Source organism: Ursus arctos, unplaced genomic scaffold (assembly GCF_023065955.2).
Source record: "Ursus arctos isolate Adak ecotype North America unplaced genomic scaffold, UrsArc2.0 scaffold_13, whole genome shotgun sequence".
Lineage (NCBI taxonomy): Eukaryota > Metazoa > Chordata > Mammalia > Carnivora > Ursidae > Ursus > Ursus arctos.
The window spans coordinates 33,323,768-33,350,933 of record NW_026622797.1 but is presented as its reverse complement, the minus strand read 5'-3'; the positions used below and the strand labels follow the sequence as shown (position 1 = coordinate 33,350,933).

The window sequence follows — 27,166 nt, the reverse complement described above, 5'->3', positions numbered from 1 at the left end:
CTGCTTTGAGAAATTGAGCATTTTTGTAGATTAATGTTGAGCTACAATAGGTGGGTACATAGAATATAATGTGTAATTCAGCAATAGTAGATAATTCATGTTTTTCTATGTCTTTTTTTCTGATTCATCTACAAATATTTGAAGTGAGTAGGTTAATGTCATTCTCAGCCACTGAATTTTGGCCAGTTTCTCTTTAAGCCCCCAAATCAGTTGTTGTCTATATATTTTGTACTTAAAATTAGTGCTTCTATGTAGTTTAAATATAATAACCTAAGTCATGTTTTTTTATTGTGTTGTCATCAATGTAAAATGAGGGCTTGTCCTAATGAATCTGTTTTTTTTTTTTTTAAGTATTTATTTATTTGAGAGATGGAAACAGAGACAGAGAACATGAGCGGGGTCAGGGGGCAAAGGGAGCGGGTGAAACAGACTCCCTCACTGTTCAGGGAGCCTGCAGTGGGGCTCAAACCCAGGACCCTGGGTTCATGATCCCAGCTGAAGGCAGATGCTTAACCGACTGAGCCACCCAGGCATCCCCTAATGAATCTGTTTTCATTGGATTCTACTTTGGCCATTACTAATATTACAACTCTATATGCTCTCTTAATGTAGATTTACACTTTTTTTTAATATTTCTTATCATTTTGCAAATCTCTTCTGAACATTACATGCACGTAGCTTTGACAGAAGCATAAGACCGTGAACTCATTTACATATGATTAACATGTGGGTTTGACATTCTTCCTCTCATTCTGCTGTGTGCTTTCCCCTTGTAATGTTCCTTTGCTTCTTTCTCCCCTCCTTTCCTTTTTTGAGTGGACTATATTTCACTGATTTATACTTTCCCAGATTTGAAAGTCAATAACTTGTATTTATTCATCTGCATTTTCCATTTTTCTAATCAAAGAATAAAAATTGTCTTTTGCATGTCTCTATTTAAAAAGAAAAAGTAAATTTAAACTGCTTTCGTTGTCCTGTATGTCTTGTCCTCAAAATATCTATTCCTGTGAACTCTCAGTCTTTTTGTTGTTGTTGACTCAGTGATGTCATTCTTCAATGATTGTTGTTTAATTTGGGGGTTAAGCAGTATATTTTTACTCCCCAGGTGCTTTTCCATCTCATGATAGTCTGAGTTATGAAGCAACAGGTATCACAGGTCACTGCTTATTCTTCAAGCATCATCAATCAGTTATGGGAATGAATCCTTGATCATCGTGACAGTTTTTCTGTAGCCTTAGTTTTGGTAGACGCTTTGAGATTTTATCTCTTTTTTTTTATTCTTAATATATTTAAAGATATGTAAGAGATGCTGTATTAGCAACTTGTAGCCAGCTTTTAATGAAACCATATTTCCTTTGGTTTTAATTTTTCTTTATTGATATTCATGAATTAGTGTCTGTGTCAAAATAGAATTTTAAACGTTACTATCATTAAAGCCTTAGGAACTGAATTGTTTGTTTGTTTTTCAATTGTCAATATGTGGCTTGTCTTCCCTTAGGCCTGGCACCTGGGTCTTGTCATTGCAAACCTGGCTTCAGAGGCGTGAGCTGTGACCGTTGTGCCCGGGGCTACACTGGCTACCCAGACTGCAAGCCCTGTAACTGCAGTGGTGCAGGGAGCACAAATGAGGACCCTTGCTTTGGACCCTGTAACTGCAAGGTGCGTTGTGTATGACAGTAAAGTCTCTTGTCAAGGCAGAAGGTCCTTTTCCTTTGCTTCTCTGTTCTGTTCTGTGTATTGACATTAAGCCAATTGTAACAACTTCTCCTGTAAATATCCACCATCTATTCTACTTGTGGTCCTCCTCTAAGTGTCTTTACAACCAGGTTCACTGCTTCCAAACATCGACCATTTGTCTAAAAACCCGCCAACTCAAGAAGGACCAGTCACCTTAAGAAGAGGTATCATTTATAGCAAAAAACACTTTCCCCCCATGACCCAGCTCTTGTCTATGAATTAAAAAATAGACAGCATTACAAATAGCAACCCTGTAAAACGACTATACACTCAAACCTACCATAGCTTTGTATCTAACTGAAAATAATTCTGCTGAGGGTTGCAGTCTGGTGTTTTAAATAATCTCCTGAGATTTAGACCCAGATTGTCTGAAAATACTACATTCAGATTCTTCTATTTTATCACCGAAAATGTAAGAAGCCCTAGTGGAATTGATTAAAGCCTCAATTTTTCCTCCTAAGTGTACTTTCAGAAATACGACTTTATTTGTTGTATATACCCAGCTAATAGCTCATCATGGTAATGCCAAGGGATGCGTAACAACCACAGCTTGTACACAGAGAGGGGAAGAGGCAAGTGCTAGTCTAAAGTGATAGAACTGATTTCCTTTAGCTGTGCTCATCAGTCCCAAACGCTGGGATTAAGCAGTGTTAGCTACATTAGTGGAGAGAACGTACAATCCATTGAAAAGCTTAGCATGCCATACTGATATAAAAATGAATGTTACTTTTTGTTGTTGTTGTTCTCAATCACGGTTGGAACTTTAAGAACCTTTATTAAATCATTAGTCTTATCTAGGAAGCTGTAAATTATATGCTTCCATTTGTTATGTGTGTATGTGCATATAGACATTAAAGTATAAAACAAAAAGTATTTATATTAATGTGAAGTGCATATTTATCGGGACAAGAATGTTTGAAAGAATAAGCTAAATATTATTATAGTTACATAATAGGCATATGTTATATCATGAGTCATTTAGGTGCTTTTTTTTTTTGATGACTAGAACTACACAACTCCTGTCTGTAAACTGACAGAAAGTCCATAATCTATAGTAAAAGTTCTCATGTACTGGAACATAGTAAATTTTCTAGATATAGTACATTTTATTCCAATATTTTTTGAAATGACAAATTGCCATAGCGCAGATCAAGACTGTGTTGCCATCTGTGGGTGATCGCTTGTTCAAGGAGACCCCTGCTCTTCATCCTGTGTGTCTTTTTGGACAATCCTACAGGATTAGTTCATTTTCTCTAATATTTACCAAAACGTAGCTTGTGTGGATTTTATTTCTTTCACAAAACTCCATGGAAATCTCTAACTTTTATCAGTTGTTCAAATAAAGGACAGGCAGAGTTGAGCTTAAAATGGAAGAGAAGTCTCCTGAGTCTCTAGAAGACAGGAAATCAAACTGAAAAAAAGAAGGGGAGTGTTTTTATATACCTACTATTCATACACTGGAGATGTCTGGTATTTGCCAGGAAAGGGTAACAAGTGAGGGAGGGATGCAAGCCACGTTTTTTCTTTTCTTTGGTAAGTATGGAGGGAAAGGCTAGAACGAGAGGCTTAGAGTCACCAGCAGGACTCCGAGGGAAGCTCCCTGAGCTCCTGCCTGCCCCCCGCCGACTCTCGGCCTGCCTCTGTCTTGTACCGAGCGATTATAGTCCTAGTTAAGAAACATGCCTCCTACAAAGACACTTGAAGTTCTACACAGACAGTTAAAACACAAAAAAAGAGCAATTAAGAAATCATAAAAGAATAAATAAGTAAGTAGCATCATTAAAGGAGTGGCCCTTCAACTGTGTGATATTTTAAATAGGTGACTATAACCTCTTAGATAAAACTAAATGCTTTTTTTTTTTAGGATAAAAACTTGCAGAAAACAGATTTCAATAGACATCTGCATAATTTTTAAAATCACTAATAATATGCATACAGCAAGTGAATTATATCATAATATGCATGCATGTAATGTACTATAGTTAAGTACCTATCGTCTCTTCTATAGTCTCTTGTTTGAAAGAATAATAAATACCCAGTGTTCCAACACAATATGCATACAATTTAAATACTGAACAGATATTTATTAATGTAGAGAGAAATGTGGCAGGTCATACTGTTTTATGAAAACACGATTAGACCTAGGTTTGTCTGCTGGTTATTTGAAACAATACGAATCGATCGAAATAGTATTTAACAAATAATACTTCATTGAGCAGCTCAGGTACTGGAGACTTAAATTCAAGTAAAATGATATCAATATAAATGCTCATTTCCAAAATGCATATTAACCAGTAAACATGTGCACATTTATTTGGTTACATTATAACATGTAATGGTTGTTTTTTTATAATTTTCATTAGGAATAAATATCGTCTTTACTGCAGTATATAGACATTTTAAGAAAGCACTTGGTTATGAAGTTTTGGGTCTAAGTATATTTCTATTGTAAATTTTAAATGGCTAATGTTCTGGTAAGATATTGTACTGAGAAAAAATGGACACCACTTCTGCCACTTCAAGTACAAGTATGCTGGATGAAACAGAGTAAATAAATTTGTAAGCATGTTGATTCAGGAAAGAGAGGGAAATTTCTAGATATCAGATCCAAAAGGGAAATCTAAGTTAATAAGCATAAGCCCAAGCCACGCCGATCAAGGAAGGTCATGGGGTGGGGACTGGGAGGCTGGTCTTAATCCAAATATAGGTTCAAGTTGGGAGTTTTAATGGTCTCTCTAGGACTTGACATTAGGGTTTGGACTCACAGAGAGAAATTAAAACTAAGTTCACTTACGCGTAGACTCTAGAATTGTCCCCTGACAGGCACTAGAAAATTCCACTTGTAAGCTGGCAGTGACAACAGTAACTTTCTTTCTCCTTTGGGGATCTAGGTGGGGAAAAATTAGTGTGTAGTGAGGAAGCAAACACCCAAAGATGTATGCCACATGGGAACGGGGTCAGTTTTATTCTCCCTTTATGTTAGAATTCTTCAACAAGTCAGGCAAGTGGTATTCCCACAAGAAAGAAAGTGCAGCGTCACCTGATGGTGAGCTCACCATAAAGCAGTATACTCCACAAAAGGAAAATAACTACAAAATGAAATCGGAAGCCACAAAAGTCAGAATGTTTGTACACTAAGAACTAGAAGAATAAGATAGTCCGAAAGAATTTGTATAAACACAGACGTATATACTTTTCATACTAATCATAAAAATATGTGAAAAAATGTGTAATCATAAAAATAAGATACAAAGATAAAAGAATTAAAAAAGAATAGGAAAAAAACAGGGCAAAATAGGGCCCTATATTAAAATAAATAAGCAGCTTTGGAAAAGAAGTCAATATCATTTACTTCTAGAAATAAAAATTGTATGTAATTGAAGTTTAAAATTCAGTGAATGGTCTGAGCAAAAGATTAGAAACTGCTTAAGAGAGAATTAGAAATGTAGACCCGAAGAAATTACCTATTAACTGACATAGGGCGGTAAAGAAATGAAAATATGAGATGCTAAGTGGCACGGTTCATAGAAGGATAAATTGGACAAAAGGAGCAGGAATCGCCAAAGAAGAGACTAGATAAAAATAGGTGAGCAAAAATACCCAAAAATGATGGAGCGAAGAGTTGTTAAGAATTAAAGAAAATTCAACATTTTCTGTTTGAAGAAGATAAAAAAGAAATCTACCACCAAAGCTCCTAGCAGAAAATTTGCCCATGAGTTAAGATTGAGTGAAGAAGTGTTAAATGTATTAGATACATTGCTATTGCGCATGTCATATCATATGTACTAGAGATAAATATGTATCATATGTGCAAGAGACAAGTATCAGATCACTGTGTGTGTTTATCATTCTCAGTCCAACTGCACTGAAACACTGCTTGATGATGTACATACTTCAGCAAGAAGGATATTGAAACCAGAAGAGAGTTCCACTGGCTTGAAGAATGCAAGCCTCAGTATAAAAAAGCAATAGAATTTCTATATGTCAGTGATAAACAATTGGAAAATGTAATGAAAATATTTAGAATAGCAACAAAAACTCTATGATACCTAAAAATAAGTATTTTTAAATGGAGATACTTTTTAAGAAGGTTATTGAAGAACATAAGATAAAATTTTAAATGGGGAGATAATCAAATCCTGGGGAAAACCTGGAGAAGTGGAAATGTTTACGGCTGCTGTCATTTGGGTAAATTAGTACTGCGACCTTAGAAGGACAGTAAGGTATCGTATCTGGTATCGTTAAGATGATGCAGTCTTGTCAGTCAGCAACTCCACATCTAGACATTCATGCTAAAGAAACTCGTACAATGTGGAGAAAGAAGCCAAGAGAAGATGTTCACCACATACCTACTTGTTCTGATAAAAATTAGAAAAAATCGAAATATCCATACATCAGTAAGAAAAATGACGTGCAATATATTCATAAAATCTGATACAAGGAACAGTTCCAGTGAATGAAATAGGTCCTCATGTCTAACCATTGATAAATTTCAGAAACTTTAGTTGAGGTGAGGAAAACCAATGTCATTATACGGTCATTTGTGTGAATTTGTAAGATATAAAACATTTATATTGTGTGGACACACACATATATAAATTAAAATTTTTTAAATACACTGATATGATATGTACTAATTTCAGAAGAATAGTTAACTCTAGAGAAAAGGGGGAAGGACTAAGATAGAAGTGAAGTGAGATTCAAATGTGCCTAAATATTCCTTTAAAAATACATCTGAGGCACACATGGAAAAATGTTAATATTTTTTAACCTCCTGGTTATGGGTAATAGATAATTGTCATATGTACTTTTCTGGCACTTTAAAGTAATTCCTAATTTAAAATTTCTTTAATCAAAGGAAAAAAATATTTCCTACTTTGAAAAGAGGTAAATGAAATTAATATGTATCAGCTACTACCAATTTTACACATACATTTTTCTATTATATCCTTGTTTAGACAATGATATTAATGAACATCATCCTCATTATATTTCAAAATAAAACAACGCTAGCTCGAGACATGAAAATACTTACTAATTTTTATGCATTATGAACATTTTTAAAATTCCTCTATCTTCTTGTGAATTACCAGAAGCAAGCATTCTCAGATGTATAAGTCAGTTGAATGTAAATGCTCTTCAGACTCTTGGTATTTATTTTAAGTACCACATGCTAGAACTTGGCTCTTTTGAAGTTTGGTGTCGTGTTATCCATTCAAAGGCCATTGGATTGCAGACTCTGATACATAATATAAACTGACCTTGATCTACATTGGAACATGTGCTTTTATTTTATCAAAGTCTTATAATAGAAAGATAAATAGTGAAGTAAAAGATTAGAAATCAAAGTGTATTTTCATCGTGCTTAGCTTTGGGTTTTTTACTGCACTTCCCATTAGCTCCTTACTGGCCCACAAGCTTATGTGATCTGGCCTTGGGTTATCTTGCTAGAATGTTCTGGAGCTTCAGTCCCTATCTTCCAGCCTGGCTTACATTCCTTGGAGGCACCAAGCTCTTTCTGGAATTTCAGAGTCTATTTAGATGGGTGAGAAAACCTCACCGCTGGCTTTGCCCTTTGCTTAGCTACACGGTTTCCAAGGCACATCTCCACTTTCTTAGCAAAGTTGGGATCCAAGATCCCCTGATAGAAATCATTCTCCTGCCGTAATCACTTGTAACATCTTTGTCTTTTCCTTTATTATCTTTTCACAACTTGCAATCTATTTAATGTCAATCTCACTTCTGTTATTTATTTTCTTCATCGATCAATAAGAAGCTGACAGTGACTCATACATAAAAAAGAACAAAGAAAGAAAATGAAACAATTGTGAAGATTTGAAAGTCACTTAAATTGGCTGATTCATGTTTCTTGATCTATAAAATGATAATATTCAATCTTTCTTGCCTAACTCTCAATGGGTGTAAGTGTAACATCGAAGCCTTGTGTAAGTATAAGGGATAATCATAAATACCTACTAATTACTTTTTCTGTTTATTTATATTTCTTTTTACAAGTAGAGGTAAGTTTCCACTCTTTTCCTCTAATAAGATTTTCATGGTATGTGCTAAGATTTTTATTGTTTTTGCATTTCCCTTTTTCCCATTTGTATACAGGAATGATCACCTCATTAACTTGTTAGGCTTGAACCCTAGGCATTTCTACAAAAGTGATTCAATTTATATATTTGATCCTGAATTTAAATTACAGATGTAAATTTTTTAGCATGAAAAGTGCATCCCGGAATCTGTCTCTTGCAACAGCGACAGTTGAGAAATATTATGTTAATCAATTTTTTAATAGTAAAAGCTATACTTGTGCAAAGTGAGAACTTCTTTTCTTCTATTTCCTTCTCTCTTCCTAACCACCAACTACTTATTATTTAGCTGTGGAACAGTGTATTTAAAGAGCAAGCGCTCAACAAATACTGCTAATTAGCTAATTATCCTTCTTTTGTTAACTCCTTTTAATACTTGGATGCATTAGAATGAAGGCCATACAGAGGAAAATCTGTAATCGACTACAAACGCCCCAAGAAACAGGCATGACCGAAACATTCCTGGAGCAATTATCACAAAAAATGACTTAAATGTCACTGGAGATACTCCGGGTAACTTTGTCAATAGAATTCCCAGTTGACTAACAGTCACAGTTAAACATGTGCTGCTGAAGTTGTACCTAATTTATAAGAAGGCGGCTTCCTGAGAACGGATACAGGGAACCGATCGTGACTCTATTTCTCTAGAGAGAGCTTGTGCCGAGGAAACTCTAGCAAAAAGAAAATTGGTGTCAACCCAACAGTATCTGACTTTAAGAAAAAAGAACCTAGTAAGGTTTCTCTAATTCAACTTTGCTTTTAGAGGAAAAGACTACCAAAGGAGAAAGGGCAGTTATTATAAATATTTCGTAGGGAAGGCCACAGCATATCTCCTTATCTACTCAGCTAAATATGTACAATAATAATATGTGTCTAAAGCACGCATGTCTCCCTAAGGGGATGAAAAGTGGTTCTAAGAGGGGTGAAAATACCATTTTCATTTTACGTTTACGGCAAACATATTCACACAGTGCATCTGTACGTAGAGTATATCTGCGGAATGAAGATTTCATGGTGAGGATGATTGGGAAAAAATAACAAGGTAATGAAATAGGCTCCTTAGGGGCTTGAAAATAAAAGCGAGGCTGGGAAGTGCTGGTCTAAAGTGAAGAGACACTGTTTATTTATTAATTATTTAGCATGGGAAAATGGTTGACTATTATTTGTTGCTATTTAATTATTTTAATATAACCAACCAGAATAATGGTTTAGAAACCAAGAAAGTGGAATATTTGGTTTTAAGAAAATATGGTGATATGAGGGAATATTAATCTCTAGAGTGGAAGTCGGGAGCATTCTAGAAATTACCTATTTCATGGGCTTTGGTGTAAAAATGACCAGTAAATTGGTAAATTACAAAAAAAAATCTATTGAATTCTATTAGACTCTATATAAATAAAATATTAAAATTACTGGATTGACAAGAACTGTCCATTTGAATGCTGAGAGAGAATAGATTAGACCCCCCTTTTGTTTACATAAACAGAATAATCTTCGAAAATTTTATTAAATTATGTGTTAACTCTTTTTGAAGTTGATCAGTACAAAGAAGTAATAGAATGATAGCTAAAGGAGAGAGAAATCTCATGACTGAAGGAGCATTTGGGCTGGAAGTTGCAAGCTCACCATTATTAGGTATTTAGGAGCCATTCCTTTGACACCTGTCTTATTTTTCCTTCAGAGGCATGGAGGACTCTGGAAATGAATCTGGCATCTGACTCACAGCACGTCCTCAGTAACCCTTTTGGGGCAGTGACTTCCTTTTGCCTTGCAGTATACTTATTTGTCCATACTCTTACTTCCTTTGCCATAATCCTCCTGAACATCTTTATATTCCCTCAGGCATCTCGAATAATGCTTTATGTGTAGTAGATCACCTTTGATTTGATGAATGAGTGAGTAATAATAGCAAATAAGGGAATAGTGAAAAATAATGTAGACAGCTTATATTAATAATTTGATACTGACAGCATAGTAAATTAAATTGCTCAAGGAACTGACCCATAAAGCAGATGATTCATTCTCAGTTGGAGAATCAAAAATTTAAGTCCGGACCATTCATATCAAAAGGATCTTCCAAAAATGAATCAGGAAGATAATCATAGCTGCTTCATGTATGACATTGTTGATGAAACACAAAGAAGTTTTGAAAAAGCAATTATGTACCTTGGAAGCCATACAAAAAAAATTGAGAACCAAGCTGCCGAGATTGTGTATGTTAGCAAACTACTAGAAGGTGGGGAACTTGTCTCTATGAAGGTTCAGTATAAGTCCTGGAACATTATGCCTTTGTGTTTGAATTGTGCCACTCTAAAATATATTAAATATCAGACTGTGATGTTTTCACTGTCTTGAAGCTAATATCATTTGAAAGAAAACTTTAGAAACAATCCTTAAATAAGAAATCACTTAGATATACTCTCTTAAGGGAGATTGGAAAAGGAGAAAGGGGGGCGCCTGGGTGGCTCAGTTGTTAAGTGTCTGCCTTCGGCTCAGGGCGTGATCCCGGCGTTCTGGGATCGAGCCCCACGTCAGGCTCCTCTGCTGGGAGCCTGCTTCTTCCTCTCCCACTCCCCTTGCTTGTGTTCCCTCTCTCACTGGCTGTCTCTCTCTGTCAAATAAATAAATAAAATCTTTAAAAAAAAAAAAAGGAAAAGGAGTAAGGAAGTATAGAACCTGCTATAACTAATTAATTCTCTACAAGTTGAGACATGACCAGAAAGCAGAGCTCTAGTGATGTAAAAAGATTTTATCCTCAATTCATCTTCCTGTCAGGCTGAAAAGGCCCTTTTAGTTAGGCCATGGGGACAGATATATAAGTTGGTACTATATGTACCATATTTACTATTTAGTTTTGGCTTAATATTTGTCTGTTTTAGAACCTGAGAACAATTAGAACCAAACACTTTTTAATCCAATGAACCTAGCTACCACTCACTAAAGAAAAAAATATGGTCCAGACTCAGGACTAAATAAGTAGGAGTCTAGAAACTTAAATTTGTGGCATGAAGCTGACATGCTATGCAATCGTGAGTAAGGTCTATGCAGATCTTATAGAAATTGATCATTACTTGTGTGGAGGGTTGAAGTGAGCATGGGGGGTGGAACAGGATTAACTTGATGACCAGTAAAAAGGTCTAAAATATTTTGGTTCAAAGATTTGTCACAACAAACAAAGCAAAGCTATCACTTTGGATAACCTGTTTTTATAGGTATAAACATCCTAGTATCTTTACCATGGTGTGTTGGGGGGTCCTCAAGATCACATTCGTTATCAGTGACTCATTAGAAGGACTCACAGAATTCTGAAAAGTTGTTGTACTCACCCTAATGCTTTATTCCAGTGAAAGAATATAGACTAAAATCAGCAAAGACAAAGGTGCATAGGGAAGAGTCTAGAAGAGACCAAGTGCAAACTTCCAGTTATCCTCTCCCAATGGAATCATACAGAGCGTATTTATTCCTCCCAGCGACAATGTATGACAACACCTACGAAGTATTGCCAACCAAGGAAACTCACCCAAGTCTTGCTATTCAGGATTTTTATTGGGAGGTCAGTCATGCAGATATGAAGCTCTCCTATGACTGGCCAGTCTCCAGCTTCCCCAGAGATCAAACGGATACATCATGACTCAGGGCCCCAGGTAGACAAAACTAGGCATTCACCATAAATGGCACTGTAAGCTGATAAATGTGGCCCAGAGTCGTGGGTAAACAAAACCAGACATTCACCGTAAATGGCATTGTTAGCATGAACTGCCTGGTGTGACCCCTGGCCCCAGGTACACAAAGACGTTTTTATCAAGCAGATAAAATATTCCAAGGGCTTATAGATTATCTCCCAGGAGCTGGTCCAGGGACGGTCTTTTCAGTTTAGACTATGCAGGGTTTGAGCACTCTAAGCCTATCGAATTAACCCTTTACTGCACCATATGGTGATGAAAGAGTTCTTTGTACCAGTGTCTTGCCTTTCTTAGACATTTTACCTGTTCCTGCCAACATAGGTGCATCAAGTCTAGTTCTTTTGATTTACCTCCTGCTGAATGACCTGTAATGATTTACCAATTCCTAAGAGAAAAGATCCATATCTCAGAGTAGCCTTGAAAGTTCATTATGTGAGGGCTTAGACACCGGAAGCCAAGTACCAAGCGCAGACCCTAGCAGACAGGAACTATTCAGTCTGTTTCGAAAGAATAAATAATGACTGAATCTTCTACTCTTTGAATTATTTCTTGTTTCCAATCTCTTTGCTAACATAGGTCTCTCATTGTATCTCCCCCAACAGGTTGAATTTTTAAACCATGCTTCAAAATTTAGGTCAAATTCCATTCCTGTCACAAAGCCTCCTCAAGCCTTTGTAGCACAATTAGTCCTTCCTCCTCTGTGTTCCCATGATTTAATGAATTTCTCAGATGCATGATCCTATTCTACCTTGAATTATAGTGGACTATAAATGTATCATTTTACCCTGCTCTAGCTGTTGACTTTTAAAGACAGAGACCTTGGCCTACCCATCTTTAGAGTCCCTAGAACTCCTACTTTAATGTGTTGCTTCAGGTTATTAATTAATTGAATACTGAAGTTATTTAACCATATTTTTCATGGTTCTATTACCAGGCTAAAACAGAGATAAGGAAAATGTAATGTCTAAAAATTTCAAATTGTTGAACTCAGTCTGAATCTCAGAAAAGTAGTATCATGAGCTTTCAAATTAAATGAAAAGTAGATTAGACCAAGTGCATAAGAGCACAGTCTGGAGAACAGCTGTACTGTGTCCTCAATGGGATAAGCTGAATTATAATTATAGAGGTGTTTCATCTTTCCTGCCTGTATACTCTTCTGAGGTTCCTCCCAACTTCAGGGCTTTGGGGAGTTATTTGTCACCATAGGTCTGAAATTAGTTTGAATAGCTTTGCTGACATTTATTATCTGAAAATATCTGAAATCTGCCTTAGAAATAAAAGTTAGCAAGAATGTCTGTGGCAATAATTCAATTTGTATATGTATCAGGATGCTAAAATTTAACATGTGAAATGGGCCAGGAGACCCCCCTTTGTTTAGGTTCCCAGTGATATAGAAGTGGTTGTGGTCTTAAGTGGGTCATACAAATTAAGAGCAAAAAGTTAATTTCAAATAAATTATTCTCTCGGATCCAAGCAGAACCTCTTTATTTGTCTATTCTTACAAATCTTGTTATTTTTTCACACTCTTATTCTCTCTCCTATTTTTTCTCCTATGTTCTCAGACCTTATCAACCCTATCTTCTCCCTAATCTTGGTTTATTCAAAAAACAGTCATATTACACATCTACTGTATGCATAGCACTTTGCTGTGGATGAAAAACACAACCACCAAGAAATTCATTTAAACTTAGTAAAATTTTGTTTAGCTAGTGCTCAATGTTGTGCCAGGAACCCCAGCATTTTCTGGTACTATAAAAATAAGTAAGACAAGATTTCTGAATAGATTCTCGTATAGAACTGGAGAGAACAATCTCAGAAGGTATAGCTATGCTTTTTTTTGGTGGCTCTAATAGAGCAATGTCCAAAGGACTATGGGGACACAGCTGAGAGAGAAGTTCTGTAAGGAGAAGGAAAGCTTCAGAATTAAGGTAATGAAGGAATTCAAGGAGGAGAAAAAACGTGGAGCAAATGCAGGTGTAGGGAATACTGAGAATCTGTTTCCTAGAAAGCAAGGGGCCTTCATTTAGAAGTTATTAGTTAAGATTTACTGTTCTTCAAATTGAGAGACTATAGCCTTCCCAGTTTTTCATCAGGTAATCAGCTTTCCCTGGCCCGAATCCATGGTAGAGGCCCATCTATAAACAAATAATTTTTCAGTATGTTGGGACTAGGATTAATGATACCAATCTGGAGAGCAGTCACCGCACGAGATTTATTTTTCCCATATTATTACTATATGATTAACTGGCTACACCAATGTATTAAAGAAAACACTGTGAAAATTAACCAAGAAAAACTTTCCTCTTTTTCTGCTTAGTCGCACCAAGGAAATCCATGGCCATATACTCCAGTTTCTCTCCCAGTCAGGTTCTTATGCTTGCCCCAAGTGTGTGTATTTTTAATATGTAATGTGGAAAGTATTTTGCCATCTGTATAATATCAACATGCTGTTACACATCCATTGGTTTAATTCTCTAATTTTATCATATATCCTGTGTTCTAAGAGGAAGTACTTCAACAACCGAGAATGGTAAACCAGACTGCATCCGTTTTCGTCAGTGTAACTCACTGCTGTGTTTTTCATGGCATTTACTCCACACTCTTGACATACATGAAGATCAAAATTGTAGCTTGTAAGACAGTAGAGTAGATCCAATCTCTTTTCGCATGAGTGTGGCTAGAAAGGGGGTAGCTTAATAAGCAGTTTTTGAGCAGATTTTTAAAAATATCATTATACTTTAAGTATGGTTGAGGGGTAAAATGAAGAATACCCAGTTTCTGTTTTCCTTTCACAGAACTAGAAAGAGACGGTTCTTTATCTTGAAGGGCATCTCTGTTTCTATTTGTAGGAGAATGTTGAAGGTGGGGACTGCAGTCGCTGTAAAGCCGGCTTCTTCAATTTGCAAGAGGATAATCATAAGGGTTGTGACGAGTGTTTCTGTTCCGGGGTTTCAGACAGATGTCAGAGCTCCTACTGGACCTATGGCCATGTAAGCAATACCTTTTCATTCTGTACCCTGCTCCATGTACCTCCTTGCTATTGTTCTTTGGCAAGAAATTTACAAAAAAAATGATTTTCTGGTAGTAAGTTTCTACTTACCATTATCATGAAGAAGAGATGGAATTTTCTTTCAAATGCTATTTGTGTATCTTTGATCAAAGACTTAAAGGTTTTGTTTGTAGCAATGTGAAGCCTGGAGTCTCTTAGAAATAGTAAATATTAGTCTTTTCAGTGTCCATGATTATTATACGAAGCAGTAAAGGGATTAATGTGATTATATCCCCAAGGGCACATGATTCAATCAGGAAAGCATCAGATTGTGACATGAAGAATTATGTATTCCATTCACCAATATTTTTGGTATACAAATTAAGAAGAATTGCTCCCTATTGCCTTTTCAACTCTTCACAGACAGTGGTTTGTGTCCTGATAGAGGAGGTATGAGAGGAAAATGGGACCCTCAGGGAATTTCAAATAGCTCGTATGGCAGCTCTTAAGACTACAGAGTAGCAGGACGCAAGCTGGAGAGAGAGAAGCCTCAAGGGGAATGAGAAACTCTACCTACCATACGGGGTTGCGAATGCTAAGTTGGATTCTTATACATGGAGAGCCACTGGAGTATCTTAGCAGGGGAGTGATAGGACCAGAGTTGTGCTTTACAAAGATCACTTTTGCAGTAAACTACTTTCCAAACACCACTTCAACTTTAATCAGGTAAGTAATCCTTAACACAACTACCAAATGTTCTCTTCTGCCTGTATTTGCTTTTAAGTCAAGTCTAAAATATCATGAGTAGTTTCTGATTGTATTCTCATGTCTAAATCTATGCACTATCAAATGTATTGCTTTAAGGGCAGATTGCACAGAACCAACAGCAATTAGCCATCAAGCCCACTTCCTCCACCTGTTTGTAGAGTTTCACCCCACCCTCTAGACTGTTCCATTAACATCAAAGTTTCATGGTCAGCAGAAGAGCAGAAGTGGCATTTATCCTTGGTTTTCAGCAATTAGGTCCAACTGATACTTGCACTTCAGTAAGCCTTCTGGAAAGAACTTCCTCTGAATCTCACTGTGCTCTTAGAATCCCTGAAGGATGATGTCCGAAGAGAGGAGAGAAGGAAGTAACATATACCTTAAAGTCTAGTCCCAGCAATTCCACAACTTTGGGAGAAGGAGAATCAAATGACCTCTACATAAAAAAAAAATTTAAAAATATGTCATCCACATATTATCACCATCACTATTCTGCTCCCCATCAGCTACAGCACCAAGCCACTCACACACATCTAAGTGGGCCCCTGGTAGCCACAAACCTCAGTATCTTATGTTTTGTACCAATTAGGTAGGACAGTCTAAATTAGAATTGTAGCTGTATGCCCTCCCCCAGCCAGAGTCTAAAGATGGAAAAGCAAATCATCATGTGTTTCCTAATTTTTCCTTTAAGGCTCCTTCCTTTTCTGGGCCAAGGATCTAGGCTATGAATTCTTACAGCACTTGGAGCCCCATGGGAAGGACTAGGTATAGTATTGTGAGCTGTGGCCATAACAACAGGCTGGTGGATTCAAATGTCCTTAAGCCTCAAAACTGAAATTTAATTAAATGAAAAGGGTGGAAATAATGAAAAGCCACCTTTCAGGCACTTGCATATTTTATTTCTTTTCTTCCTGTGTTTTACAACTATATATAAGTAAAAGCTTTTGAAATTATTTTTCCCATAAGCAACAGGAAATTATTAGTAGAATGAAAAATACGCAATTTAGAGCCCAACCATCTGATAATTTATATAATATTATAATCATTGTATAACTTTGAACAAATTTCTATTTTTAAGAAAAGTATTTGGAGTCATAACTTCTTAAAAAGCATTGGATCACTAAAATCAGATTACTACATATTACTCTTCAAACTCCTAGAATCAACAAGAACACAATGAGAATCTATAACAAGTACATATGATAAGTTTCACGTTTTCCACAGCTCTCCTATTTTTCTAAACTTTTATGTTGTTTTTTTTTTCATTTCCGAAAAATGGACATTATACAGAATTGGAAAGAGAAAGAAGTGGAGGTGGTTTTTGGTTTTGTTTTTCGTAAGTAAGATGATTGTGTGTTTTCTTGAAGATACAAGACATGCGTGGCTGGTACCTGACCGACCTCTCTGGCCGCGTTCAAGTGACTCCCGGGCAGGATGACTTAGACCCACCTCAGCAGATCAGCATCAGCGTTGAGGAAGCCCACCGGGCCCTGCCGCAGGGCTACTACTGGAGGGCACCAGCGCCGTATCTGGGAAACAAGGTAAGTCCACACAGTGCTGGCTTCTAGGTACTTTGCTTTAGCGGATCAATATAGACAATGGGTTTTCTTAAGTAGTTTTTTAAAGAAAAGTCAGAACAAATTCATGGTGCGTTAGGCTGCCAGAAGCAACTCAATCAGTTTAAGTTGGATGTTTCTCCCAGGACCCCTGGGGAAAGGACAGACGTATACCAAAAGTTAATTGTCCCTAATATACACTCTTACATAGTTGGTATTCTATGCTAACTGGGTTTTTTTTGGTGGGGGGTTAGTCTCCAAGTCATTTTTATGCCAACTTTTTGAATGAATGAATACACTGATGAAGACTCTAGGACATTTTTTTGCAAAACCTCGAAGCTATTTTTGTGAAACAAATGATAACTATTGGAAGAAACTGTCTTATGTTTACTCGAAATAGCTGTTTTTATGGAGTTGTCTGTGGTAGGGTACTTACCGAAGTTTTCCTCATCTGTTCCTATTTTATTTCAAAACTGATATTCAAGACAGCTAATTTTTCTACCTTGTATGAATGTTAATTGGAAATGAAATTTATTATATAACTAACTTAATGCTTGCCGTGAAGCTTCTGCAAACAACATACTTCCTGGAGCTCAGAAAGAAAACTACCCTAAAAGAAGTGCCAGATTGAAAACACGTTTGTTTTAAAGCCCACTCATACATATATAAAAACAGACACAGATAAACAAAAATACCAGCCTCAGAAATGCAGGTGGTTTTTGGTTTTGTTTGCTTGTTTTGTATTCTATCTAGATAGGGGCCATGGTTTTTATTATTTTATTTTATTTTATTTTATTTTGCCTAAGAATTTGCTGGAAACCAAATTTGGCATAGAAATTCTAACTGATCTGCTTGTTTTGCAAAAGTTAGTGCCTTAGTACCTAATCACACCAGAAACTGTAACGGTGACAGAAAAATCCCTTAGCAAACTGTTGCTGTGTATGCCTCTGAGTTTTCACCTATAAGAATATAGTGTTGCTTTTGAAGAAATCATTGATTAAACAAACAAAATATAATTGTTGTTAGTGGTTCTCTTGCACGACATATGAGTATCGAGAAAGAAAAATTTAGTAGTTCACATCTTATTCAGTGAATGGGAACTGGTGGTTTTAGCTGATTAAGAAAAAAAGAAATTTAACTAGTGGCCAGTTTCTTATTTTTAGCAGACTTCTAATGCTATTATGAAAAATGTGTTAATGAATAAAACATGTTTTTCAATGAATATTGAATACTTTAAAAGAGATAGTGTATATGGCATAAAATTCTACAACTGTAATAAAAATCCAATTAAATATTTGCAAGGCCTTTTACAGCAAGAAATTATTCTATCCTGTTCTATTTTGGAACCTCCTACATGCCCAAAAAGAATAAAATAACACGTAAGACTTGAATGTCTACAACTTAAAATTGTGGGGGGGGAAAGATAAATACATAAACTGTCAAATTTTTTTGCCCCGGCTCTGAGGAGTTCAGAGAAGAGCCTTGGGTCAAAATTGGATGCATTTCAAAGGTCTTATTTTTTTTACAATGGTGAAATTTATTTAAGAATAGCTTGTAACAGAATATTCTTTACGGCATTTTCCATATTTTTCCTTTGGTCATATGCTTTTTCTTTCTGTTGGCTGAAAATCAAACTGACATAAGGAAAGCAAGCAAATGGGATATTAAATAGCACCAGAGCAAAGAATTTGGACATCCTGTTCATAGTTGTCGGTGCCCAAAGATAACTTCCTTTATCCCGCTGAACTGTTTCTTCTAACCACCCACAATGAAGCACTTCATATTCCCTTACAGATCATTTTCACATCAAAAAGCTGTACTTGCCTGTGCTTCAGTTTCCACTCAGTGAACAAAATAATGGTAACAGGGTGTGCAAATTGTTTGAATATGGAAGACATTTTTTAATGTAATGTGGAAGCCCTTGGTGGTTTACTGTCAGATATCTCAGTATGAATGAAACAATTTGCCTTAATAACTGAACCATATAAATTTTTGATACGACAATAATACTGCAGGCCCTCACGAATTACCACAGTACATCTTAACTGCCGTGTCATATCACGTAAATTATAGTCATGATGACATGCTTAGCTTGGTTGATTTAATAGTTTGCTAAGGAAATGGAAAATTGGAGGGCCTTGTTTGTAAATTCAATAAAGCCACTTTTCTAAATAGTGGAGGCTAAATTCTTTACCAGTAATTGCTGTTCAAATCAGAGCCATTGCCAGAATCTGACAGAAATAGTATATCAAGAAACCAGTGCATCTGCTTCGATACTGAATTTCATTTACATCCATGACCAGGAGGCTGTAGGCATATCATCCCTCCTCCGCTTTTTGAGTGTTAATTCCTAAGTCAGAAAATATTTATGGGATGCTATTAGCTTTGCTAAATATTTGTATAACCAATTTTCAAACATTTTCCAAATCACTTGGTTATAAGGCTACTTATAACAGAAGGGAGATGTGCATGCATATTCTATTATCATGAAGATGCCACATGGCATCCTTCCTTTTTTTAGGAAGCTGACTCCAAATAATGCAACTGCTCTCACATGGGATACGCTTTGCTGACATAGAGGTCCACCCGATTGTGATAAAACTCAGGCACACTCGCCAATTTAGCAAAGGAATATTTCTTACCCTAAGAAACGTTTTTATTGGCTGTGGACCCTCTTTGGAATCATGAGGCACACACATAACTGAATATAAGTGGGGGGGGCTAGTCAACAAGGCCTGGAAAAATGTAGCACATTTTTATACTGCTTAATATATCTAAATATCTTCACAATCTCGGTTATGAGTTAATTCCTCAATAGCGATCTTGAAAATGTTTTTTTTCTCTTCCTCACATGTGGGTGATTATTTAGCACAATTGGCACAATCGAGTGCTAATTCCCCCTCACCCCTCCCTCAAGACAGTCAAAGAGGATTAAGTCAGGCACCCACAGGGTTGTATTAGGCAGCATTTCATTTTCAAAATGCTTGGCAAGTGTTGATGCTTCATTGTAGGGCATTGGTTTAAGCTTGGGACCAGGCAAGAATGGAAAGAGCTAGAAGACAGCATCCTGCTGGTTTGCTACGGGCTACAGCTATTCAGAAGCTGTTTGGGTATTTCAGAGTTGGAATAATTTACTGCTTTAGTGAACGAAGTGCTATTGGAACATGGAAATAGTCATTTGGTTAAGGTTACCCTAGTGGTCTGAAATAGTTAGTACAGCTTCCAAAAACAATTCTCTCCACATCTGTAAAGTTCCCTGAGAATCTGGCTTGGCCTATCTCCTGTTCCCGCATTACCATTAAGGTTTACGATCCTGTCTCTGAGCATTATTAAATTAATCTTATGTGATTTGTTCTTCACAGAACAATGCTTATTTTCTACAACATTACATTGTCTTTTTCTGTTTCCAGAAAGCTTTTAAATTGTTTCATGTCGTTGCCAAGAGTACCTATAGCCTAGCTTAAGATGCGCATTGTGAGTCTGCTGACAAAATAGTATCTGGCTTCTGAAAGTAATCTCTGGTTCTTCTCTTGTGCTTGCTTGACTTTCAGTTCTGTCTCTCAGTTCTCAAATTGAAGCTGTGGATTTGAAGGAAATTGGTGTTTGAGATTCACAGGACAGGGTTGTTCTTAGCGCATAAAAGGAGCTCAACAAATACTTTGTGATTAATGCTCCATGCTTAACAACAACGATGGAAGTAGTTTTGATTAGTTTGTTCAGAAATGACTCTTGACTTAGGATTTATGTCAGGGTTGAGAAATGATTTCAAACATGATGAAAAAATTAAAAACCGGTAAGCATGATCTCCTCTCCTCTCAACAGCAGAATGTGTATTTGTGACTTCTAACTATTCAAAAGTGAAGGTCGAGCCTGATTCCCCCATCCTTAACTTCCTCAAATTCAAGTCTTGGATTAAATGGATTAATTAAGAAAGTATTGTGTATGGCATGGCCAAAAAAGGTAAATAGGACAAGCCAACTGTGATTGAATTTTTATTTCATAAATCAAATCTCGTTAAGAGTGATTTGGTAATGGAGTAGTATCAAGAAGATTTGCTGCCTAGAACTAACCAAATGAATTGTTAGTGGTACATGAAGAAATACGTTTATTAAAAAAAAAAAAAAAAGGCCAAGAACTCACTTGTTGCCCATAGCTATGGTAAAGTCTACTATGCAAAACTATCCCATCTACAAGGACTCAAGGTCAAATATATATATCTCTCTCAAACTTACATAACCTTATCGTAACAGTATCTTGATATTTTTCCTAATTAAATGTATAAAGTACTAATTCTAACATTACAAATTATTACATAAAAGAACATTTTAATGTTCATATGGATCATTCTGTTTCCAGCACCTTATAACAAAGTGCAATGGGGGCAAAGATCAGTTTTTACAATTGAGCAACTGAATATGCACCAAATAGGGGAGCATTCAGTTTGACAGCAGTCTGGTGGGGAAAATTAAGGAGTTCATGTAACAGTAATATCAATCTCAGGTAACTTTGGAATATGGTTGCCAACAAAAGTAATCTAGGCCTACATTGGTAGGAGTTTACTGGTCAGGTCAGGGAGGAAATGGTTATACAGATTCTGCACAAAACATGTCACCTAAAATATTCAGCTTGTGAATTTATGTTTTCATTTATCTTAAGATACATGACCAAAGCTATCAGCTGATAAGCCAAGATATCGCAACTAGTATAACAGTCAAGATTGTAGTCCAGATGTGTCTAGCCCTTTTCTACCAGTTGTTTTTTCATTCAGTTATGTTTATTAGTACTTGAAAGGCATTTGGCTTTGGAATAGAAATGCTTGAGCAGCTTATCCAAAGGGAAGTATAAGAAAGGAAACAATAAAGATACGAGTTTATATAAATGTAAATTAATGAAATAGAAAACAGGTATCAATAGAGAGGGCACAAACCCAAAAACTTGTTTTTAAAAGAATTACAAAGCTCTAGCAAGATTAATAGAAAAACAAAAAGTGTGTAAAGATACACATAAATGATATTAGAAGTGTAAATATGGACATAACTAAAATTACTTCCGAAAATAAAAAAATAAGAATAATCATGAAACCTTTACATACAATAAATTTAGTTAGTTATAAAAATAAGTAAATTTCTAGAAAAATAAAAATTAATAACCCTGACTCAAGGGGAAAAAACCTGAAAGTCATATGAACATTAGAACAATTGAATCAGTAGTCAGGATAAGCTTCCCAGTAAAATACCACCAGGTCTATTTTGTTTACAGGTAAGTTCAATGACTGTTCAAACCTAAAAAAAAGACTCAGTCTTATACACTTTTCTAGAAAAAAGAATCATGGGGATTATTCCTTGAGTAATTTTATGTGACTTGATGTGCTTGATATCAAGAAAGGTATGAAAAGGAAATCCCTGTCCAAAGTCACTCATGCAAATAGATCCTAAACAAAGCATAAACAATCTGAATTTGTAATGTATAATAATGGCAAAACAAAATTGGCCTAAGTGCTTTTGTCATAAGAGTTCAGGTTGGTTTAATATCAAAAAAATCAGTTTAAGTAATTGGCCATATTGACTGACTAAAAGAGAAAAATAAAATGATCTCAGTAGATGCAGAAAAAGAAACAGGCATAATTAAATATGATTCATGATGTTTTAAAAAAAATTGCAAAGATTAAAAAGGCACTTCTTTAAGTGACAAAGAGTATCTACACAAAAAGGCGTAGCAAATATTTAATATAAAACATTGAAAGACTTCTTTAAGATTACAAACATGCAACAGTCTTCACTATGATCGCTGTTATTTAACGTTGTACTACAAGATCTAGACGGTGTAGTAAGAGGAAATAAAAGATACGGAGATTGAAAGGGAAGAAATAAAACCACCATTTGTAGACGATAGGATTATCTGTTCTGTGAACTCAAAAGATAATATATAAACAAGTGAATCAAAAGGAGAACTGTGTATAAAATTAATTTGTGTAAGTCAATCACATTTCTTTATATCAGCAAGAATCAGTTAAAAAATATTTTTAAAATCAATCCTTTATAATAGCAATGCACATTAAAAGTACCATGGGTGCCTGGGTGGCTCAGTCAGTTAAGTGTCTACCTTTGGCTCAGGACATGATCCCAAGATCTTGGGATCTAGTCCCGCATCAGGCTTCCTGCTCAGCGGGGAGCCTGCTTCTCCCTCTGCCTTCCCCTCCCTCTGCTTGTGCTTGCCCTCTTGCTCTCAAATGAATAAGTAAAATCTTAAATAAATAAAAAAAAGTACCAATGATTAAATTAATATGAAAAAGCGAAGGACCAAGAATAATGCAAGGAAATCTAAAACAAAATCTGGAGATGGGTTTTTAATCAAAATTTATCTAATATAAAGAATTAGGATTTATTTTAAAAAGATAATAATTAAGACACAAGGCTATTGGTGTGAAAAAAGATATAAATACAAAATAGATAAAATGGGCTCCTGGGTGACTCAGTCAGTTAAGCAGCCAATTTCAGTTCAGATCATGATCTCAGGATCATGTGTTGGGCTCCGTACTTAGCAGTGAGTCTGCTTGAGGATTCTCTCTCCCTCTGCCCCTCCCCCTGCTTGCACCCATTCTCTCTCCCTCTCTCAAATAAATAAATAAATCTTAAAAAAATAAAATGGGAAAAAAAAAAATAAAATAAAATGGAACTGAGAAAACAACCCAGAACTATCTCATGGATACTTGATTTTTGACAAAACAGACTTTGCAGAAAATAATGGTAGGATAGGGCGTGTAATAAATCCTACTCATGCATCAGTTATCTAAAGACAGAAGAAAAAAAATCTCTGCATCCCTACCTTACATTATACATAAAAATAAATTCTGGTTGAAGCAAAGGCTGTAATTTCAGAAATCATTCTAAAAAAGCTTATCAAAAGTAATACATTGCAATTTTTGCTTCTGATAATAATTGAATAACAGAATCTCAATTTACCCACCTGCCTTAAAAAAAGAAAACATGAGAAAAAGTGCGAAACAACAATTTTTAGGCACTAGACAACAAAAAATATAGGGTCTGTGATCTCCGAGAAAAGAGAAACAAATGAAATAAAGCTTATGACTGTCCCAGATTATTGCCTGGGTACAGTTCCAAGTGCATGGAGGGAAAACCCAAACATCAGTGTCTGAAAGATAGAGATTGGAGGTCAAAGAAGCTAGAAACTGTGGGACAGGATATTGGAGAAAAGGGATAGGCGGAGAGAGAGGGAAGGAGACAGAGAGACAGGCAGATACACAGAGAGGCACAGAGGGAGAGATCTGTAAAGATATAAGGCAAGACGTCCAGCCTGGCTCAGTCTTGAGTTGGATGGGAGAGCACCAGCTAAGGCTGGTGAAAGAAATACCAATAAGTAGCAAGAGAAACAATTCCTGGAGCTATCACAGAGCTGGTAATAGTTCATTTTCCCACCATCTAAAATGGACCATCTTCCCCATTAGGTAAAGTACTCAGTATTGTCTTAGTAGGAGGGTTAAATTAGCCTGAGATTACAGGCTGCTCTAAACAAATCTTGAAAGCAAACCTTAAAAGAAAACAACTTGTTCCAAGTAAATTAACTGCATGCCAGGAAAAAAGTCCATTACTACTTAATTACAACAAAATCCAACACCCGACGATGTAAAATTCAGCATGTCTGGCAACAAATAAAAAATTACCAGGCATGTGAACAAGCCGGGGCAGATGAACCATAACCAGGAGGAAAATCAGTCAATGAAAACAGATCGAAATATGATGAGAAAATCATGCCAAGGCATATCAAATTAAAGAAAGAAAGAAAGAAAGAAAGAAAGAAAGAAAGAAAGAAAGAAAGAAAGAAAGAAAGAAAGAAAGAAAGAAAAAGAAAAGAAAGAAAAAAGAAAAGAAAGAGGGAGACAAAGAGAAAATCTTTTTTTTTTTTTTAAAGATTTTATTTATTTGACAGAGATAGAGACAGCCAGCGAGAGAGGGAACACAAGCAGGGGGAGTGGGAGAGGAAGAAGCAGGCTCATAGCAGAAGAGCCTGATGTGGGGCTCGATCCCAGATCGCCGGGATCACACCCTGAGCTGAAGGCAGACGCTTAACCGCTCTGCCACCCAGGCGCCCCAGACAAAGAGAAAATCTTAAAAGCAACCAGAGGAAAACAGGAACAACATATACAGAAGGACAACGATAAGAAAGATAGAAGATTCTTGTCGGCCATGATGTGACCTTGAATATAGTACACAGATATTTTAAAGTATCAAAAGGAAAAGAAACAACATACAAAAAAATCAGTCCAGAATTATTTAGCAGGCCAAAATATTCTTAAAAAAGGAAGGCAAACAAAGAGTTTTTCAGAGAAATGGTGTTTGTTTTCACCAGCAAATCTACAGTAGGAGAAGTGTAGAAAGTTCTTCTGGTTAAAGAAATATGAGGCTGGATGGAAATTTATCCCTGCAAAACGAAATTAAGAGTATTCAAAACAGCATAAAATAATGCTTTCTCCACCGATTGCCGCCTAACACAGGACCTCAGGCTAGTCATCTCTTTGGCCCCAGGGCCTAACACAGTGGTTATTGAATAATAACAAGACACACAGACTTAACATAGAATTTCAAGTACTCTTTGTATACAATTTTCTTTGAAATTATGAAAAGAAAGACCATGTCATTATAAGAATGTGAAAGTACTTCCTTCTTCAACCCCCATTCCTCATCTCAAAACCAAAGAAAGCAAAATCAACACCAATTTGAAAGAGTTTCAATCAAATCTTAATGTAAAACTACATCTCCCCCCCATCTTTGTTAATAACACTCAATGCCGTGTTCTATATGCACCTCAGTGGAAAAGCACAGGGAACTGACGAATTGCTGGTTCTGATACACTAGCCCACGCTCTTGTGGGACAAACTCCCAATATTCTTTGTAGGGCAGTGTTAGGCCACTTGGAACCTTTCCTAGCCAGAGTGTTCTTTATATACTGGGTTTTTTGTTTATTCTTGTTGTTGATAGTGGAAAGAGCAAGTTTATAGGGAAGGATGGGAGACAGGTATAAGAGGAAGATGCCATAAAGACACAGAGAGAGGATGGCCATCTATAAACCAAGGACATAAAGCTGGAACAGGATCTTCCTTCACAGCCCTTGGAAGAGACCGATCCTGCGGATACCTTGATCATTGACTAGCAAACTCCTACATTATTTTCTTTCTTCCTTTTCATGAGAATCGATTGAAAGGGATTAATTAAGTAAGAAGAAGTCACGGTCAGTTATTTTTAGTGTTTTGGTCCTTATGCCTTTCACAGATCTGATTCAAATTCTAGATATCAACCTTATTAGTCTTATGATTTTGGACACATCCCATAATTTAATTGAGTCTTTCATTATCTGCAAAATGATAGTTCCAGCCTCAGAATTATGCAAAGCTCTCTAAAACACCCTTAACACTCAGAAGCTTTTCTATAAATGCTAATTTCTTCATGACTTTCTGTAATGGTGCACCATAGGAATTTATATCAGAGGTAGTCTGTATCAGTTAAAGACGTTTGTTGAAGAACACTTTGTCCCCTGTTTACTGCTGTCTGACAGAGCATCTGGTGGTGGTAAGGGACAAGATATCATTAAAGATAAAAATGAACAATCACAGAGAGTTAATTTTAGCAAATAAGTAGATTACATGACTTAAGCAGCAGCTTTGCAGATGTGAAGAAATTAGATCAGTTAGCTGGCTTTTTGAGAGACCTGCAGAATGTTTTGTACTTTATCTCAAAGGTACCCAAATAAATCTAACAATCATCGCTTCATGTCTTTCCAAGCAAATAATTTGATAAGTCTCCCACTATTCCTGCTTCACTGAAGGCCTGGTATGTAAAGGCAATTTCTGCCCATCAGTAACTAATTAGAGAAGTAAATTTTATAAGTGTAATAAACACAATCAACACCCTGTAGCTGTAATGTCAGTAAGGTGGTCATTAAGATAGATCCCAATTCAATAAGACTGGTGTCCTTATAAAAAAGGAAAACTTAAAGACAAACCCCCATACAGAGAAAATGCCTATGGGAGCATGAAGACAGCCAGCAACAAACCAGAGAGGGAAACCTAAAACACACCCTTCTTCCACAGCCTCAGAAGGAACCAACCTTGACTGAGGGCTTCTACCCTCCATAACTGTGAGATAATGAATTTCTGTTGTTTAAGACCCTCCGTTTGCTGTGCGCTCCTTTGGCAGCCCTAGCAAACCAATACAAATGATAAGATATTCATTCTTTTTTAAAATTCCACATTTCCTTATTATAATTTGCAGCAGACAGAAAGCTAATCTAATTTCTAAAGAGGTTGTCAAAGTTGATGAGAAATAG

At 36.2% G+C, this 27,166-nt stretch overlaps 1 protein-coding gene across 2 annotated transcripts in view; it reads left to right on the top strand.

Moving 5' to 3' along the window:
• Positions 1-27,166, top strand: part of LAMA2 (laminin subunit alpha 2) — a 603,226-nt gene that overhangs the window by 266,923 nt on the left and 309,137 nt on the right. For both annotated transcript variants that reach the window (XM_057311058.1, XM_057311057.1), the window contains exons 10-12: positions 1,499-1,659; positions 14,365-14,505; positions 16,637-16,810. In XM_057311058.1, coding sequence (XP_057167041.1) covers positions 1,499-1,659; positions 14,365-14,505; positions 16,637-16,810 — 476 coding nt within the window. The remainder of the gene's footprint in view (positions 1-1,498; positions 1,660-14,364; positions 14,506-16,636; positions 16,811-27,166) is intronic.